The sequence below is a fragment of the Camelus ferus genome, chromosome 5 (genome assembly GCF_009834535.1).
Source record: "Camelus ferus isolate YT-003-E chromosome 5, BCGSAC_Cfer_1.0, whole genome shotgun sequence".
In the NCBI taxonomy this organism is placed as follows: domain Eukaryota; kingdom Metazoa; phylum Chordata; class Mammalia; order Artiodactyla; family Camelidae; genus Camelus; species Camelus ferus.
This window is the reverse complement of record NC_045700.1, coordinates 88,944,092-88,964,724: the sequence shown is the minus strand read 5'-3', so window position 1 is coordinate 88,964,724 and position 20,633 is coordinate 88,944,092. Positions and strand designations below refer to the sequence as shown.

Sequence of the window (20,633 nt, the reverse complement as noted above, 5' to 3'; positions counted from 1 at the left end):
AAGTTCTCTTCTCTTCCTAGTTTTCTAAAAGTCTTCACTCTGAATGGATGTTGAATTTAATAAAATGCTTTTCCTGCGTCAGTTGAGATGATCATATGATCTTCGTAAGAGGATAATTCCCATTTTTCTGCAGGCATCTTTTCCTGTATTCGTGACACGGTTGTTTTATAAAAAGCATTCGCTAGGGTGTATGAGTGTCTCTGATGAGAGGTGAAGCAAGAATGTATGCACTGGGATTGTTCTGTATGTTTCTGACTCGAGAAACTGATCTTTGAACAATTAAAAGAAAAAAAAAAAAGAATTCCATTTGAGGCTGGTTGCCTATGTCCGTAAATGCTGTTGAGTGTTATCCTTTAGAATTTCGTTGAATCTGGAAGCCAAGAGACAGAGGGTTTGCCAGGTTTTTGAAGAATTATTACTTAATTTTTGATGCATCTGCAACTGAGCAGGATTTAAAGATCCATCAGATGACCATTGACTGTGTGTCAGCCAAACTATAATAAAAGGAGTGTGATTTCAAGATAATTTCCAAATACAGCAGGTTTTAAGGAGATACCGTGGAAAAGTCAGAAAACAATTAGACAAGTAGTGGTTTATTTTTAATGGAGTCATTTCATGTCAAAAGTTTGAATTCTGTTTGTAATTTCCTCGTAGCCTACTTACAGGTGTGACTCAACCCACATGCACAAATCAGGACAGGCTGATTTCAAGAAAATGACTCAGAATTGAGGGGAAAGATGGACCTCCCAGATTAGTTTTGGAATAATTTTCCAAGTAGCTTTAGCGTCCCTGATACGGAAGTAAAGAAATATCAAATCTTGGGAATTCAGTTTATTTCATGTATTTCACTAAGCTACATAGTTCTTTATTCAGTAAAGTGAATGAGCATTTTTATTATTTGGATTTGGGGGGAAAAAAAATTCATTGGATATATTTCTTGGCCGAGACTACTACTGGCATAAGCACCCTAGTGATTTTTTTTTTCTCACACTTTTACTCCTAGTGGATAAGCAGTTGGTATTGGAACACAGTTCAGAGCTTTATTGAAGAAAGTGGGAAAAATTCCTTTTGAAGACAAAAATACTGTGACAGTGGGACCCCAACAATGTTCATTTGTCTTTCAGCATGAGGATGGCATTTCTAGCTGGTGCAATTTCTATTTTGGGCAGAGAAACATGGTATTAAGAAGAGAAAGGACATTAGAGCTCTCTGGTTCCACTCTTTCCTTTTACAGTTGAGGAGACTGAGCTCCAGGAAACTTCCTTACCTTGTCCAAGACCCCCCACAAATGGGAGCAGAACCCCAGGCTTTCTCTGCTGTATTCACATGCTTCATGAGCAATTGCTGATCATTTTTCTAGAAGCCCCAGACTCCAAATTCTGGAGTCCTCTTTGTCCTGGTCCCTCCCCCAGCTGGCAGCCATAGACGCTCTCCTGCTACTTCAGGGCTCCTTGGGCTAGGTGACTCCTCCCGCTACCCCCAGGGTTCCACTTATTTGTGTGTTTAGCCTCTGCGGTGGACTGTCCATCATTCATCCCCATTTAGTTCAGTTGATGGGTGGGAGGGTCAGGGGAGAATTTCCATGTTTCTTCCTGTGAAGGAGAAGTGGGGATATGACCCTTCATTGTGGTCTTTCTTCACTGTGGATTATGCAGACAAGTTCCTCCTTAGATAGTGTCAAGACTTATACTGCTGCCCACCACGAGGATTAAAAGAACGTCTGGTTCCTTCTCTGCGTTAAATTGTATTGTGAAAGGTCTTTCTGTTATTTAATCACTAGGTGCATGCCAGCCCAGTAAGGGGGTTGGGTGGAGAGAAAAAAAAAATTATGTAATTGCTATTGACTTTTCTTTTTTAAATTTTTTTTGGTGGGGGACGTAATTAGGTTTATTTATTTATTTAGAGGAGGGGCTGGGGATTGAACCCAGGACCTCATGCATACTAAGCATAGGTTCTACCACTTGAGCTATACCCTCCCCCTGCTATTGACTTTTTCATGGCCCCATTCAAGATTGTCTTCTTCTCTGAGATCTTCCCAGATGAGCCCACCTACCAGTTTTCTTCCTTTTGTGCATCCTCAAATTCATATTTTCTGGGTCAGGGATTCGCAAACTAAAGGACCAGATAATAAACATTGTATAGCCCTCGTGGGCCTGTTACTCTGTAGCAATTATTCAACTGCTGACAGTGGCAGAAGCAGTGGCAACAAACAGATGGCTGGGGCTGTACTCCAATAAAACTTTATTTATAGAAACAGACTGGATTTAGCCTGTGGTTGTTGTTTGCCAACCCCTGGTTTAAACCGACACGTTCTGAATTTTGGGTTTTGGACCAGTTGCTTCAGAATCATCTGGGGGATGCTGAAAGATGCAGGTTTCCAGACTTCACCCTCAGAGTTTTTGATTAGCAGCTTGGGGCTGGGGAATCTGTACTTTAAAACGTTGCTTAATTGATTCTGCTGCTCAGACAAATTAGGAAAACAATGGTCCATTCTATTTTTAAAAAATTTGTATTTGTATTTTTACAGATACATAACATTGTGTTTTGTGCTTATAAATAATAAAAAGTGGCATGATTCTGCAGAAATCATTCTGCATATGGCTTATTTTTTGTTCTTTTTATTGAGGTGTTTCTCTTTTATTGGTATCTAGGAATCTACATGATAAAGGACTTGGTCCTTTGTAATAGGTGGTACATATTTCCCTCCACCATGTTGTTGCCTTTTCACTTTATTTATGGAGTCTTACGGATTTTCAAGAACATTGTGATGGATTAAAATGCTTCAATCTGTTCCTCTAAGGCAGTAGTTCTCAACTGGGGGTGGCTTTTCCCCAGGGGACACTGGCAATGTCTGGAGACATTTGTGGTCGTCACAGCTGTCATTGTTGGTGGGTGGGTTCTATTGGCATCTAGCAAGTAGAGATGAGGGAGGCTGTTTACACATCCTACAATGTACGGGGCAGCCCCCACAACAAAGAATTACTCAGCCCAAAGAGTCACTAATGTGCAAGTTAAAAAATCTTGTGTTGAGGCTTTTGTTCTTCTTCCTTACTTAATAAGGTGCCTCTTTTTCCTATAATAGTATCTGTGTCAAATCTGTATTGAAAGTTCCTTAACTGATTCTGCTGCTCAAATTACTAAAAATCTGGTGCATTCTACCTATCCCTTAATATCACACACAAATTCCCACTTGGTTATTTCTCTCTGTACCTACACTCCTCTCTAGGTGCTAGGAGGCCACCATGTCCCCTTGGTGACCTGCGTGGTCTGGGCCACATGGTGTGTTCCATCAGTGTTTGTAGGTTCTCTTCCTGGGCTTCCTTGGTTTCCTCAAACACCCCTCCCATTGCCTGGATGACTCCGCCCACTGATCGTGGGTATAAATGAGGAAGAGAGGTGACCTAGGGTGTGCACTGTGCTCCTCTGGACCCTCTGAAAACTGTCATGTCAATGCAAGCTGAGTAGCCATCAATAGGATCCTAAATCACAGAGCTGGAGGCAGCCTTGAGCTGTTTCACCCCAGCCCCTTGATGCACAAGGTATGTATATCAAGGGCAGGCACGCGACTTGCCCACGCCGCTCAGCCAGCTGCACACCAGGGCCGATGCCAGGACTCTGGTTGCTCCCCCGGCTCCATTTCCAACTAGTAAATTCCTTTCCGCTGTTTCTTTTGTGAGAGCGGCCACAGCCATCCAAGAGACTGGCTCTGCGACCTGCTCGTAAGCTGCTCATTTCGTATCTGCAATGATCAAGCCCCTTCTCTCTTTCAGTATTAGGAACTTTAAGTCAATCAAACACACAATCAAAATGGTTGACACACACATGCAGGGTTTTAATTGACAATTAGACTGCTCTGGGAATGTCCAAGTTCTTGCAGCTGACCCTTGTGTTGGACTGCGAGCCCTCTGAGGGCCAGGACTGGGCTTTCTTCATCATCCTGACCTGTCTTCTGGGCATCCGACCTGGCACATCATGCTCGATAAATGTCACTTGAATTGCTGAGCAGCCCTATTGAGTTTTCTGTAAAAGTACAGGAGACATAGGAATGAAGCCCACTGAGTGACTAATCTAGCAAGGAAGGCTCACCAGAAGCTAGTTGTGTGTCTCCCCAGGTCCCCCGTCACCAGGTAATGCAGACGAAGGTGTTCACATGTGGTATTTCGCAGCAGCCCTGGTAGCTTTGACGTCCTGTATCTAATGACCCTGCAAATGGGCCTCTTTTATCCCTGTTTTAAGTTTGACGTTTCATCCTTCTCTTTGCATGCAGAGGGCACTGAAATTGCCAAAAACATGGGCAGCAGATAGTTTAAGGAAGGAAAACAGGTCATGGCTAAAGTGTCACCTGAGACTGCTTTCCAGTCACAAGTCCTGGGGCTGGCAGGCACCTGTGCTCTGGCTTTGCCTGCCATCCCACCCTGTGTTCACCCCCCAAAATGCTCTTGATTGTGTATATTTAACATAAGTGAAAAGTTGAAAATAAAATGTGGAAAGAATGATTTTGGACTAGCTCTATGATGTGAAAAAATTTGGCTTAAATAGATGGATTAATCAATGCAATAAACCAACAGCATTTTAATAAATGAGCTTGTCAGTTACTATAGGCAGAAACCACTAACCCATGGGCTTTCTCTTTACTCTTTCCTTTTGGGGGGGAGTAATTGGGTTTATTTATTTACTGATTTTTTTTAATGGAGATACTGGGGATTGAACCCAGGACCTTGTGCATGCTAAGCATGCGCTCTACTACTGAACTATACCCTCCCCACCCCTTCTTTACTCTTTCTTAAAGCTGATATTACAAAGTCTTTATCCTCCCCACCATCATTAAAAGCTAGAAATTATAGCCAAGAAGATATTGCCTGTTAAATTTTGAGTGTCCCCAAAGTCAGGTCTATTAATTATGATATTTTGCCTTATTATGCATTTTGGCAGTTTGGTTATTTTCTGTTTATAGGTCAATGTAATGGAATTCAAGGGCAGCAGTGACCTCTACAACAGGACTTTTTCCCTGTGAGATAAAATACACATACAAACTTAAAAAAAAACCTCAATAAGCTGTGTGCAGAGAAACAGGACTTACAATATTTATGATGCCAAGATTCTGCTTAAAGGTTAATGATTGCATTTTATCTTGTGTTTGCTGTTATGCAATTGAAAAGATTGATTTAAAAAAAAAAAAAATGAAACTAGCCTGAAGTTAGGTGGTTGTCATTGTTAGTGAAGCAACTAGCAGAAAACCCAAGGGAGTAGCATGGCTAGGAAGCGACTATTTTAAAGAAGGGATCAATGACCTCACAGTGCATTTAACGCTCGCTTTGTATTCACTGCGTGTGGGTACGTGTGGGCACGTGTGTGTGTGTGTGTGTGTGTGCGTCTGTGCAAGTCATCCCATCACTCACTGCTTTGAATCCCTTTAGAAATCTATACAACTGATAGTTTAATTTTTGGCTTTTATCTTCTTTTTTCTTTACCAAGAGTGTTCCTGGCCATCTACGTTAGTCATTGCTTCTTTAATTGCACGTGATATTCCTGCCTTCCTCTGTCAAGCCCGGACAGCAGCACTTAAACCGTATCCCTTAACCTCAGCGTATTTTCTTTTCCTCTTTATTCCCTCACCGGGTGGAACTGACTGCTGGGCTGGTGAACTGGGCGTGGCCGTGGAGGCCTGCCCCTCCCACCCAGCCCTCTGCGCCTGCGCCCCGACGCTGCCAGTAAGGGACAGGCTTCAGGCAGTGACTCACCTGGAGGGTCGCCAAGGACCGGCGCACGATGGCTTGTGCACTGGTGCGGAGAGCCGCCTGTGACCCCCAGTAAGCCCAGACTCCTTCTGCGCTGGTCAAGGCCAAGGCTGCAGGTCAACAGAGACTCCTCCCACTTTTAAAAGCTGATTTAAAGTGGTCTAATTGCTCTAAAAACACTACAGTGGGGATGGGTGAGACGCTTCTTGACTTAAGTTCTCGAGACCTGGGAGTGGGCCTTGGGGAATCCTCATTTTACCCAACAATACACCTCGCAGGTCTGGTAGCCCCTTGTACGTGTATAGCATCATTCATTCACTTACTCATTCACTGTGTACTCAGCAGCTGCAGGGTGCAGGGTGCTGTTCTAGAGCTGGGGCCACACAGGTAAACGAAACAGAAAAAAGAAATCTGTAACCTATGGTGGAAAGGAATCTGAAAAACAAATACATATGTATGTATGCTGTACACCTGAAACCAACACTGTGAATCAACTACACTTCAATAAAAAATAATAAGAATTATTTAAAAAGAAACAGAGGGAGAAAAAAGAAACCTGACTGCACAGGGTTTACATTCCAGGGTGGGGGGAAGATAAAAAACAAATATAATAAATAACTTTTTCCTACAATATGTTAGAAGGTGATAGAAGGTTAGATGTTTGGGGGAAAAATAAAGTGGGGAAAGAGGAATCAACAGTGCTGGGGTGGGGAGACTTCACCCTGTTAAATCACGTGCTCAGAGAAGTCCTGACAATTGAGCAAAGACTTGGAGGAAGCTTGGGAGCAGCCATGAGAAGTGGGAACATCTCAGATGTCAGGGACAGCCAGTGCAAAGGCCCTGAGGCTGGAGAGGTCCTGGAGGGTTGGAGGAACAGTGAGGTCAGTGTGTCTGGAGCCAAGTGAGGGAGGGTAAGAAGAGGAGAAGCCATCAAGGAGCCTGGGGGGAGGAGGGGTCACCTAGAACCTAGTAAGACTTTGGAAAGACTCTGCCTTTCATTCTGAGTAAAAGTCGATCACTTGCCTACTGTAGTGTAATGAACATAGGAACCTCCGAGGACTGCTGTAAGGAGGAACCAAAGTAGGAGAGGGGAGCTGCTAAATGCCGTGGCGGGTGCGCGCGGGGGGGGGGGGGGGGGCTCAGCACGTGGCAGGTAGTACTAGCATGGCTGCTGCTGTTCTTAGTGCTCATACTAGGTTACTGGACGGAAACTCTGTAGGGCCAGGCACTGCATCTGGTTTGTTTGTTTGTTTTTTACATGTCTTTTAGCATTTATTCCCAGGCCCAGTTCATTTCGTATAGTAAGGCCTCAATCAATATTCATTGAGGATTATTGTTCTTGTACTTTGGTTCTACAAAAGCATTTTAGGTGGTTTTAACTGGCCTACATTTAATCCTTACTTATTTTCTGCTGTTTGCAGAAATATAACCCTTATCTTTTGCCTTCTCCATAGGGGTGTGTGTGTGTGTGACAATAATCTGATATCAAAGTGCAGTGCCGTGTTGTGGAAGGAAGTCTTGGCTGGAGGTCAGAAGATGTGCTTGGTTCTGGCTTTATTCTGCAGTGGCTGTGATGGTCACTCAATTCCTCTGCCCTTCTGTTCCCCACCAGTGATGAGGGTTCAGAAAAATCCTACTCTGTTTTGGGGTTGCTGTGAGCACAAATGAAATACTATATGGCAGTGTTCTTGGAAAACTCTCAATGGAGTTTTCGAGGAGCAATAGTTATTACTCCTGGTAGCCTTTGCTGTGTGAGGGTGGACACCTGTGCTTTGAATGCTTCCTCTGGAGCAGGTGTTGATTTATGCTGCACCTTAGCACCCTCTCTGAAGACTAGCTGTCCCCAGCAATGGGCTGTGACCATGGAACGAAGCCCTGGGACCTCTCTGGCCATCAAATGGCTGGTCTTTGCCTTAGTAATGTCATTCTCTAAGCTGCACAATGAAGGTTTGCATTTCCAGAACTGACTTTTGTCATGAGCTCCTCAGTGTATGTAACTGATTGGAATGGATTTCTGTGTTTTTAGGTGTGTGTTAGAAGTCTTAATTTGTGACTAGGTCAACCTCAGATGTTGTTTTAAAAGTTGATGTCAGAAACATGGTTTACATGTCTCCTTTATCCTAATTAAATTTATCTCTCTTCCTTGAGCTTATACCCATTACATGAAGCCTTCCAAAAATTAAATCAGAAGTGAGGGAACATCAGGACTAAAGGAGCAATTCAATCTGTCCCTTATCACACATTACTTTTAAGATATCAATTGATCGATGTCTTTATTTTTTCAATGCTTTTTTAAAAGAAGCCCCACCATGTTGCTGGGTTCCTCAACATGCTGGAAATAGAGCAGTGAACACAGCAGATAAGTCCATGCCCTGATGGAGCTCACGTATTTGAAAAAGGAAAAAAGGGATTGTTTTAGATTTCATAGTGCAGGAAGGCTTCTCTGAGGAGGTGACATTTGAGTAGAGAACTTTGCGAAATGAGGTAGAGAGCTGTGGAAAGTATGAGAGAAAAACATTCCAGGCAGAGGACCCAGCAGTTGCAAAGGTCCTGAGGTAGGAATGACCTTGGCATAGTCCAGGGACAGAGAGAAAGCGAGGAGGGGTGAGTAGCATGTGTGGGAAGGGGCCAGATCCGGGAGGGCTTTGTCTGCCATCAAAGGACTTTGGGTTTTCCCTTGAGTTGGTAAAGATTGTAAATATTTTAAATTATTTACACTTTAAATATTTTCTTCAGACACCAACCCATCTACTTTTATCTGCCATTCTGTGAAGGATTTGCCAAGTGATAGCATAGAATGAACAATGTGGTATTTTTGGAGCTTCATTTTATTCTATCCCAAATCCCTTAATCCTCCTAAAGGAGTTTGCTGGAAATTATTTGACAAGGATAATTAGCAGAACGAGTAGCTGTTTTTCCATGCAGAATTCTATCCGCGTGTGTGTTTAAGAATGAATTCATTTCAACAAGAGAAATTGAGGGTCCCGTTTCTCTGTAGTCTATTCTTCACTCAATTCTGTTTTATTACCAGCCCTGAGAAGCCAGGGCACATCAGACAGAGGTCTAATTTTCTGTTATCACAGAGGCAAGTGATAATTGAATAAGCTCTGTGAACACGCCTGAACGCTTGGGCTGTCTGGGAAGAAGCATTGTTACATTGTTTCATTTTACATTGTTTTTGTATCATCTCCGAGTAATAACAAAGGACTAGTCAGAGGTCAGCAAAGGACTCAGAGATAAGCACCTTCCTTAGAACATGAACAGAATTTAAAGATATGCAACTGAATTTTTATCTCCCATATCCAGCAGGGTCTCATTTCTCTGTAATCACCCTCCAAAATAATGAGGTAGAAACCATCATGAAACTCCGCTTCACGTAAGTCATCATCATGATGCCTTCTAGCTTGCTGTTGTCATGCAAGCTGATCATTTTGGAGCCTTTAATTAAAAAACATCACCTTAAAAAGAATGGTTCATCAGGTAGGAAACTGGAAGTTACAGGTAAGTGCATCTGTAAGGGAGATGAACCGGACAGTCATTTTTCATGAGGAAATCCCGCAGTGGTCCAGGATGTAAAAAAGGAGATTTCAATTTAGATTCTTAGTATTGTTTGTCATGACCGGCAGCTAAAAATGTCAGAGTTGGTGTATTCCTAATGAGCCTTGATTTTTAACAATTTTTGCCTTAGAAAATTCCTCTAAACACGCGTTCCTGAAATCCACATTATTTAGGGCCTTGGGTTGGGGGAGGCTTTTCTCCATGAACTTTGTACTGCTTTATTGGACGCCTGTTACCTGTAGAAGGGTTAAATGTTAGGACGACCTTGGGGAGCGCCCCCCAACAGCACAAGTAGTTAAAAATGCATAGTCCACAGGAACAGCGTTTCTGTTAGAGCAGCAGCTCTGAGCCACGGAGCTCATTTCCCAGCGACCGCAACACTTTCCTTACGAGAGAATAATTGACCCATTTACGGTCTTGTTTCAGCTTGTTGCAGATCCTTGCGCCAGCAACCCATGTCACCATGGCAACTGCAGCAGCAGCGGCAGCAGCGATGGCTACCTCTGCATTTGCAACGAAGGCCATGAAGGTCCAAACTGTGAACAGACACCTCCCAGTGTCCCAGCCTCTGGCTGGACAGAGTCCATGGCACCCAGACAGCTTCAGCCTGTCCCGGCTACCCAGGAACCTGACATAATTCTGCCCGGCTCTCAGGCAACCGTCACTCTGCCCACGTGGCAGCCGAAAACAGGGCAGAAAGTTGTCGAAATGAAATGGGATCAAGTGGAGGTGAGAAGATTTTAGTGAATATGTTTTTATGTAAGGAGCCAGTACAGTTAAAATAGCTTCCGTGGTTCTGATATCAGCAGTAAAAATGGAATAACTTCCACATTGAACGAAATGATATGCCTAACTTCTTTCCTGTCTGCATTTGTGTACAGGAACTCTGTCTCGTTTATGCAAACCAGACTTTTCAGTTATGATTGTTTTGCGCCATGAGAAGAGTAAACAAGAAAAGAAAATGAATGAAATTATTTTCTGGAACGATATCCACATACATTTCTGTGAGATAATCTTAGACTTGGGGGCAGGCAGCTCAGTGAAGAGTCATAGAAACAAGCATATCACAGACCCTCCATTATTGACCTAATTTTCCTTCATAGACTTTTATGCTCCATTTTTTATTTGTTTGTTACTGTTTAGGTTTTATTTTTTGTAACTTGCAGCCCTTTAATGGGAATTAGGGGGGGAAAAAAGCCATCACTGATTTTAAAAATCTTTTTGGCGATGCATTTGAGAATGATATTTCCAAATTTTATTCATTTTGGCAGCAGCAAATTCTGTTTATTGAATCTTGTCCAGTCTGGGTTTGGCTTATTGTATTTTCAAACTCATCAAAAGTCTCATTTTTGAGGATTTTCCAGCAGACCTTTAAAAGTTGACATAAAATATAAATTTGCTTATTAGGAGAACTGAAGAACAAATCAAAATCATGAATTTGAGGTGACATGGGCAGAGGGTAATTCCATTCCGTATCTTATCCTTTATAAGACCCCCCTATAGACCTGTGGTTGTAGATTATTACAGGTTTTGTAGCTTAAATGAAAAAAAAAAACCATATAGATCTTTGTGTAGCATTTTTAGAGTCTAAGAATATGTCTAGAAACTTTGCTTCTTGTTATCAAAGAGGTAAGGCAGCATTTCTTGTTTTATTTTCTTGGGTAATTATAACCAGTTGACCCACTTTTTTTTTTTTTTTTTTCATTGCCACACAATTTGTGAAGGCCCCATTTAGCCTGCAGGGCAGTTCTTCTACCTGTTCTAATTTGAGACTTATAATAGGGGCTTTGAAGTTACGATTTTAATACCTCTTTGCTGAAGGACTCACTTCTTGAATGTGAACTAGATTTGGTTCCACGTTTACCAAGGAGGTATCCTTTAAAGAAAATTTCCCCCAACCCGCCATTTCAATCTATTTCTGTAAAGACATGCTATCCTACAGTCCATAAACGTAAAAAAGAAACAACTCATCTTCTTGTCACTCTGTTATTTGTTCGCCTGTTTAAGAAGCAGGTTAGAAGTGTCGGAGGGAGCCGTGAGTATATTTCTGGACAATAAGTTCTACGCAGTGGGAGTGGAGTGAAAGTGCTGAGAATTTCTGTTTTCTCAGTGATGACGGATGCTTAAAATTTTTTTTTTTCTTTTTCCTTTGGTAGGGAAATAATTATGTTTATTTATTTATTTTAATGGAGGTGCTGGGGATTGAACCCAGGACCTCATGCATGCTAAGCACAGACTCTACCCTGGAGCTATACCCTCCCCCAAGACGGCTACTTTTAATATCCTTTTATTTTGACTCTCAGGGGTGTGCACAGGGATGGCATGAGGAATGAATGAATAAATGAGTCAGAAGCACCTCATGGACAGAGCTCAGGTATCAGCAGTATGCTACCTGATCAGCACAATTTCCCACCTTGAGCTCCGTTTTTGGTACCCATCAGTATAATACTTTCCGGAACATGTTAGTTAAGAATGAAAGTGTGGTCCACAGGGGAAGAAAGGGCAGCTCCCAGCTACCTGGCCTTAGTGTGTGCTCCTGAGCCCACCTCCGCACAGAGCAGGGCCATCCAGACCAGACACGTCCTGCCTGTTGCTCCCCGGAAGGCTCACTCTCCTCTGCCTGGAAACCAGTCCTTAACAGCCACCTCCTTGTCCTCTAAGTGCTCAGTCCCTCGTTACCCGCAGACTGAGCAGAAAGCAGAGCAGCCTGCCGGGTGGGGAAGCACATCTTCCCCTGTCCCTGCACCATCCTGTCGGCAGTTTTAGTCACCCCAGTAATTCCTAGACTGATCTCAGCAGACCTTTCACATTTCAGAAGCTCAAATGGCCAAGTTTTTATTTTCTTTTGAGTTTGTGAGTTTTCACTTCTCCGCTCAGGGCACTGTCCCCAGTGTCATCCAAAGGAATGGAGTGGCTGCAGCTCGTGGAATTTGCTTTCTAATACTATCCTGTACTCTGATTAACCCTCATAACTTGTCTTTTTGTCATTGTTGCTCTTTTTCTTCCCCAGGTGACTCCAGATATCGCCTGTGGGAATGCCAGTTCTAACAGCTCTGCGGGTGGCCGTCTGGTGACCTTTGAAGTGCCGCAGAACACCTCAGTCAAGTAAGGAAACTCTCAGTTAAACGTTGTCGCGATTGATACTGTGACTAGATGCCCGGTGGTGTCTAATCACGCAGCTGGGCTGTAACTGTCAGTCCAGTGAGAATCCTGAACGGATAGACGTGGCCTATGTCACTCAAACACTAGAGGGAGCTGTCTCAGGGAGCTGATTCCAGTGAGGCTGGAGACGTGGAAGTGGACTCGGGGCGGGAGGGGTCACGTGGTAGATAAGAAACCCAGGTGCTTTAGGTAAGATCTGCAGCCAGACCCTTCACTTCCCCAAATGACCTTTGCTTCCAAAATTCTTTGGCTTCTTAAGATTTCAGTGGACCATTGGTTAAATTCGTATGCATAACTTACCCCAAATTGAAAATCCGAACATTGCAATTTTCTCTTTAAAAACAAACAGGTGAGAAGAGAGTGTTTTGTTTTGTTTTAAATTTAAGCTCCTTCAAATTACGTAATTGCCCACTGTCACTGGTGGGGATGGGGGATGCAAAGGGTAGCAGTGCTGACTGGGCACCTGCGGGGCACCAGGTGCTGTGAGTTGGTGAGTTGCTGGGGAGTGGGGGTGGAGGCAGCACCCCAGACACGGTGGCTCCCACTGTCGACCCTCCTCTGTTGCTATTAACTGCCACTCCCCACCCAACCCCTCATGCAACCAAATAGGCGTTTGCTGTCTAATCCTCAGGCGCTTTGGAAGACTGGGGGACAGGTGACCCTGGCCTGGTTAACCAGTGCTGCATCCGCGCCATGGTCAGAGGGCGGTGGGCACCGGAGACCCACTCTTCACTGACACAGGATCATTTTTGCCCACCTTGCCTTCTAAACAGTGGAGCCAGCCCCTGACAATATTTGGAAGAGGGGACTTGTTCATCACCCCTACATCCCCTGCCCCCTCCCTTGAACTCATGTGGAGGGAAGGGCCAGGATGGGCAGTGAGCTCTGGGCACCAGGAGGAAGTCCCGACCCTGGGAAAGACGTGGCATGCCAGGCAGCTTTGAGTTCTACCAGCAGGGGGAGCCCTGTGCTAAGCGTTTTGTTGCTCGCACTACAGACGAAACCCCACCATCCAGAGCTGATTTCAGAGAAATAAGGATCATTTATGTTTATGAAACCATCTGCCAGTTTTTTCCTGTCTAGGTCATATTGTTTTACATTAATAAGTCTTTCTGAATAGTTCTGATCTTTCCTTTTAAATGCCTTATTTTCCCCTCCTTTCAACAAACTTGAAATTCCTCAAGACTTTTTTAGGCTGCAGAGCTGGACAGAAATAGCAGATTGTGACCCAGGCTGAGTGTGATGGGAGTGCTTAATGATCTCTGGGTGCTGAATTCACTTGGGAGGGCTCCTAGCCCCTTCATTTTCCTTATCCGTGAACTTGATCATTTATCAGCCCTTTATCGAGCCCCCTGCTGCAAGCCAGGAGCTCTGTGCTGCGCGCAGCTCTGAGCACTGACACGCATTTCCCCAGCTGCACAGAGGATGGGCGGGCAGCTGCCAGATGCTGGAAAGATGCTCAGGGGAGATCTCAGAGGAGAGGTGATAGTGGGCTAAGCCTTGGAAAATGACGCATCTCCCTGGTGGAGGAGGAGGCAAAGGCTGAGAGTCAGGATAGCGCCTGACCTGGGCAGCGACAGTAGCTCTTTGTTGCAGGGGCACCGGGTAGCAAGGATGGAGCTGCAAGATTTGAGGCTGAGAGGGAGGTGAGGCCGAGCTGGACTAGTCTTCTGTGGCATCTCGTTCTTTGAATTTTATCCGGAGAACAAGAAAAAAATGGGGAAGCCTGAAGCATGGGAGGAGACACACTTTGACTCATTTTAGCAGCACAGCTCCGGTGGTTTGGGGATGCACACACATTTATAATAAATTCAAGCAGGACTCTTTATATGTATGAATATGGAAGGAGTCATCTCTAAACTCAATATACCCTTTTATTATTGATTAACATGGTTGCCCACAGATGAGTTATCTGTTAGTGATTTTGTGGTGTATTTTTGATCAAGTGGGGAGATAGCGTTTCCAACAAGTTGGGGGAATGCCCGCTCTGAGCAGGCACCTGTTTGGAAGATCTTTCATCCGTTTCTTAGTACCTTTGTGGATGTATGTGTTGTCTTTATTTCTATGTTTCATTTGATGGCCTGATTCATCCTAAGATGAATTTTTTGTAAGAGGCTTTCTGTTTACTTTGTTCCTGTTTTCAGAATTCGGCAAGATGCCGCAGCCTCGCTGATTTTGCTGTGGAAGGTCACGGCCACGGGATTTCAGCAGTGCTCCCTCATTGATGGCCGCAGCATGACCCTCCTCCAGGCCCCCGGGGGCCTCGTCCTCTTGGAGGAGATGCTCGCCTTGGGGCACAATCACTTCATCGGTGAGTTATGCAGATCCTGTATCCAAAACTGCATCTGATTCAACCCCACCTGGGCTTGGTGTTTAGAGACAGTATAGAAGGAATTTTGCCCAGATAATCTGAATTCTAGCCATCAACCGAATTCCCTCCATTTTAGGTGAGATTTGGCTTATAATCAAAATTGCCTTCTAAGATAATATTTCCAGTGTGGCTCAAAATGGAAAAAGTTTGGGCTCTGGAACCTGGAAGCTGTACCCCAGCCCTGGCCAGAGCATCATCGGTGTCTGATCTTTGGCATTTCATGCTCTGAACCTCAGCTCCATTTTTGCCTCTTCAGTCTTTTTTCTCCAGGAGTTGTGGGCAACTCGAGGCATGGAATGCTGGTGTCTGAGAAAAGCCTTGGTTTCTGCTTGATCTTGGCCTGACCCAGGGTCCTGGGCTCAGCACCTTAGCAAGCAATTTACCACTTCTGAGCCTGTGTCTCAGATTAAACTTGAGGGGAAGGGGCTCACAATGCACTTTGAAGTCTCTCTTCCCCACACCGCCCCTCCTCCATGGGTCACTTCTGAGTTTTCACTTTTTCTGAAACATGGTGAAGTCTCTAATTTAACCTTCTCTCAACTACTATGTGTCCAATGATTTGTTTTCAGATTTCTCTGCCCTGGAGGAGAAATAAGCTTTAGAAAAGTGTGCTTCCCTGCCCCCTCCTACCCCCTCCATCTCCTGCTCCCCTCAAGGGCTCACCTGGGCAGTTTCCAGAGGACGTTCTCCTGGTTTAGTATTCGGACTGTGCCCTGACATTTGTCTTCATCCTTCACCCCGTGTCGAGTGCCTTTGGGACTGGGACTTGTAACTCTGGCCCCTTAGCAGGTTGATATCATCACCTTCTTTATTCCACCTTGCTTCCATCATGCAGCCTCAACTCAAAGACACAAGCTCAAGTCTAGACTGTGCCCATCCCAGTCCAATGCACCCAAGTGGCCTACTGCATCCTGCTGTGAATACCTTCTTCTGCCAATCACATATCCCATCAGTCCGCACCTGGAGGATAGGGGGTGGATTATGGGGTAGGGGCAGCCTCTGTCTCTCAGGGGTGTTGGAAGGATTTGATGAAATTGGAGGTGAAAGAATAAATTATGCATGTTAGGGATGATTTTGGTTACTGTCACTATTTTTTTCTGTGGTCCACCAAATGTTTTGCTACATTTAATGGAAACATTCAGACATTCTCCAAGATTTGTGTTTGATGCAAATATCATAATGAAGATAAACTGGTAAAATGAAATGCCCACCTCTGTGTAATTTATATTGTGTTTTATATTTGGTCCTTCTCTGATGATAATGTCATGTCCCAATCTTTGGAAATCCAACTGGGGGAGGCAGGGATTTTGTTGGTCGGAGAGATGAGGCAAAATCAGCTTGGGGAATGGGCATGCTGGGAAAAAGGGGGGCATTATTCAACTTTGGACCGATTTTTCACTATTAATATGGATACTAGACTATCTGTTAGAAATTGTGTGACGAAGTATTGTCAACAGTTAAATCTAAATTTTATTGCCTAATGCATTATGAGTTACTATTGTTTGCTTCCACATCTGTCACTACTGTCACTACTCTTTACAATGTCAATGTTACCAAAAGACATACATTTGAAATGTTATCTTACCTTTTATACTACTTTTGGTTGTAACATAGCTGTGACTCTAGACTAACGTTGGGAGTAGGGATGAAGATTAACAGAGAAAGATTTTTCCGGCAGTAGTGTTAATTTATTCTTCTGAGATACAAGAAATTTTATGAACTCCAGCAGAACCTGTGTTCGTTTTGCTAAAAAAAAATTTTATGGAAAAACATGTCTCTTTGGTTGGAATATATTGTTCCTTAGAGGAATAATTTCCAAAAAGTTAATTTGATATGTTCATAACTAAATTAAGGAATTCTTTCTCAGAAATTATACCTTAGGTTATAATGAGGAGACAAGGATTTTGATCCTTTATTTCTGAAAACCACTATTTTCCATTTTGAAAATCTATGATCTGATGATCTCTTTTAAAATTTCCTAACTAGAGCTTTCTGTTTTGTGTGGCTTTGGGACAGGCTCACCATCTTTTAATGTTACTCTTTTTCCTGTGATGAGAACTTTTTCTCTTTTAAATGGAGGTAGTGGGGATGGAGCCCAGGACAGTGTGCGTGCTCAGCATGTGCCCTACCACCGAGCTGTGCCCTGCCCCGTGTTACTCTTTTTAAAGATAGCCATCTTGTTTCACAAGCTCCTTCTGAGGGACAGTGGCTGGCTTCCTCGTGATGATAAATTGGTGACACCTACACACTGCCAGCTCCTTTTAAAAAATCTTTTTATCTTAAAGAAACAAGGTTTCTGGAGGGGGAGCATATAGCTTAGAGGTAGAGAATGTGCTTAGCATGCCTGAGGTCCTGGATTCAATTCCTAGCACCTCCATTAGAAAAACAAACCAACCAACCTAATTACCTCCTTCCCCACCCTGGGGGAAAGAAAAAGAAACAAGGCTTCTCTTTTGTAATCATTGTGGAAGCCTTATGCTTACTAGGTTGATTTGTGTTTAACTCTCTTTTTGCGACTTTAATTTTTTTTTCAAAATCAGCTTCTTAAAATAATTACTTTTTTACAATACCGGACATGAGGACATTTTAGCTAAGAACCTAAAGACGACTTTTGACGACTACAACGGGGTTCATCCAGCAGATGAATAAAGGGAGGCCAGTGCAGGTGGGAGAAGACCTCCATGCCGCAGGGAGAGGAAAGTTCCAGAATTGTGCTGCTGTGTTTAGTCACTGCTGTGCCTTCTTAGAAAGAAACTGGAAGCCTTCTCAGAAGTCGACTGTCTCCTCTCTCCCCCTCACTCTCCGTAGCTTCCAATACGTAACTGAGGGCACAAGGTATTTTAGTGTTTCCTGCAACAGAGGAGCCCCTCCGTGTCTTTGAGAAACAAACTTGGTTGCCATCCTCAACTTTACATAAATGTTCTTTTTAAATAAAGTTTATTGCCAGGAACCTGATTTTAATATTCTACACATTCCAGATGACAATGTATTTATATTTGACCTATTTCAGCGCTACACCATTTAATTTTTCAGTTTTCCTTCATTACCATTGCCTTATGAATATTTACACTGTTTCATAGAAAGAGATGATGCAACAGTTTACACCACGTGTACCTCTTCCCTCTGTGCCTCAGGCGACCAACCTCTTTCCTCCTGTGCTGTCACCTAGTTTTGACTTTTCTGCTCTCTTCTTAATTATCCCTTCTATTTTTCCCTAAATATGTCTCTTCCAGATATGTGATTTGCTTTATGCAGTGTTTTGGGGTAAAGAACTAACTCAACCTTTTTTTTAAGCATCATCTGCTCCAAAGGAGGCATCTGAGGTCCTCAGTAGCTACCTGAAGATCCGTTCACCCAGTGGTCTGGCTTCCCGAGTAGGAAAGATTCACTGTTAAGGTGGAATTGCTGTGAAATGCAGTTGTGGTTTGCCTGTCTTAAGGAAGATCATTTTTTGTTTTGGTTTTACATGCAGTTGCTTGGAGTCGTTGCTGTGATGGACGATCTCAGGGATGGGGGCCTCTGTGTTGGAAAGCTGCAGGAGGTCACCATTCCCTTAGGGTGAAAGCCTCATTGGACTCCTCTAGGCTTTTATCCTCTCATCACCTGCCCGTAGGCAGATGGCCCCTCAGTTCTACACGGTGGACCTCTGCTCTGTCCACCCACTACCTGTCCCACCCCCACCTGGACCTCCCTCGTCCTCCCATTCTCTCCATGACTCCGTTGGCCAAATCTTTCCCTCAAGACCTCATTTTAACTCTCCCCACTTGGAGTTGTGTAGGAGAAAACAACCAGTTAAAGATTTGACTCTACATGGATTCCCAAATCTCCTGAAATTCTTTTCAGTGCCTACAAACACACAGACTGCCCAGAATAGCCTCATCATTAAATCTCCTTCTGATCAAAAAATCCAGCGTGTTGGCTTTACCGATTCTTCTTGTTACCTACTTGCTCAGAGAAACCCTGCTTCAAAAAAAAATTTATGAAAGTGTAGTTAATTTACAGTATGGTGCTAGTTTCAGGTGTACAGCAAAGTGATTCAGTTACACCTACAAATATATGTATATATCCTTCTTCAGATTCTTTTCCATTATAGGTTATTAAAAGATATTGACTGTAGTTTCCTATGCCATGCAGTAAACCCTTTTTATCTATTTTATATATAGTTGTGAGTATCTGTTAATCCCATACTCCTAATTTATCCCTCCTCCTCCCTTCCCCTTTGGTAACCATAATTTTTTTTTCTGTGTCTGTGGTCTGTTTCTGTTTTGTAAATAGGTTCATTTGTATTGTTCTTTAGATTCCATGTATAAGTGATATCGTATAATATTTGTCTTTGTCTGACTTACTTCACTCAGTCACTTAGTATGATAATCTCTAGGTCCATTCATGTTGCTGCAAATGGCAATATTTTATTCTTATTTATGGCTGAGTAATAGTCCATTGTACATATATACTACATCTTCTTTATTAATTTATCTGTTGATGGACACAGTTTGCTTCCATGTCTTGGCTACTGTAAATAGTGCTGCTGTGAACATAATTCAGGTACATGTATCTTTTCAAATTAGGGTTTTTGTCTTTTCTGGGTATGTGCCCAGGAGTGGGCTTTCTGGATCACATGGGAAGTTTATTTTTAATTTTTTAAGGAACCTCCATTCTATTTTCCATGGTGGCTGCACCAAATGACGTTCCCAACAACGGTGTAGAAGGGCTCCCTTCTCTCCACACCCTCCCCAGCGTTTACTATTTGTAGACTTTTTGATGATGGCCATTCTGACTGCTATCAGGTGATACCTGTTGTGGTTTTGATTTGCATTTCTCTAATAATTAGCAATGTGGAGCATCTTTTCGTGTGCCTTTTGGCCATCTGGATGTCTTCATTGGAGAAATGTCTATTTAGGTCTTCTGCCCATTTTTGATTGGGTTGATTTTTTTTTTTTTTTTTTGATATTGAGTTATATGAACTGTGTATTTTAGAAATTAAGCTCTTGTCAGTTGCATCCCTTGCAAATATGTTCTCCTAGTCTGTAGGGTGTCTTTTTGTTTTGTTGATGGTTTCCTTGCTGTGCAAAAGCTTGTAAGTTTGATTAGGTCCCACTTGTTTATTTTTGCCTTTATTTCTTTTCCCTTGGGAGACTGATCTGAGAAAATATTGCTATGATTTATGTCAGAGAATGTTTTGCCTCTGTTCTTGTCTAGGAGTTTCGTGGTGTCATGCCTTATATGTAAGTCTTCCAGCCATTTTGGGTGGGGCTGTCTTTTCCTCCTTCTGAATCTTGTGGTTTAGATTGCTGGTCACCCTTTACAGACATTCCTCTAACCCCAACCCTGGAAGTTTCCCCCTTGTTTCTCACTCTGTATAGCTAGTATCATTTCCCCCAGCCCTGTCTCCTTCCCCTTCAAACAACTCCATTATTAAATCCTTGCTTTGCAGGCATTTAAGTCTCACCAACTCCTTTGACAATCACTTTTGCAGCCAGCATCACACAACTTGGGGTCGGAATATTCCCTATTCTCTTCGATTTTTTGGTATGCTGATTTTATATCTTTAATTAGCCTATAAATTCCTAGAGAGAAGGGACCATGTCATAGCTCCTTGCACCATGATGATCCCATGGTCAACCGAGGGATTACATTTTGTTCACGTGTGACAGTTATTCTGCTAAGTAGATGCCATGTGAGGAAAATTTCCAGTTCTAAGTGTCAATCTTAAGAATCCTTTGTAAGTTTTCACAACCCACCTCTGTGACATTTAAACTTCCCCTCTGTGTTACATTAAGAGTATTTTAGGGGATCAGATGAAG

At 43.2% G+C, this 20,633-nt stretch overlaps 1 protein-coding gene across 3 annotated transcripts in view; it reads left to right on the top strand.

Annotated features, from left to right (window-relative positions):
• The window catches only part of DNER (delta/notch like EGF repeat containing), a 264,234-nt gene that overhangs the window by 102,522 nt on the left and 141,079 nt on the right, over positions 1 to 20,633 (top strand). For all 3 annotated transcript variants that reach the window (XM_032480418.1, XM_032480419.1, XM_032480417.1), the window contains exons 2-4: positions 9,723 to 10,025; positions 12,307 to 12,401; positions 14,603 to 14,769. In XM_032480418.1, coding sequence (XP_032336309.1) covers positions 9,723 to 10,025; positions 12,307 to 12,401; positions 14,603 to 14,769 — 565 coding nt within the window. The remainder of the gene's footprint in view (positions 1 to 9,722; positions 10,026 to 12,306; positions 12,402 to 14,602; positions 14,770 to 20,633) is intronic.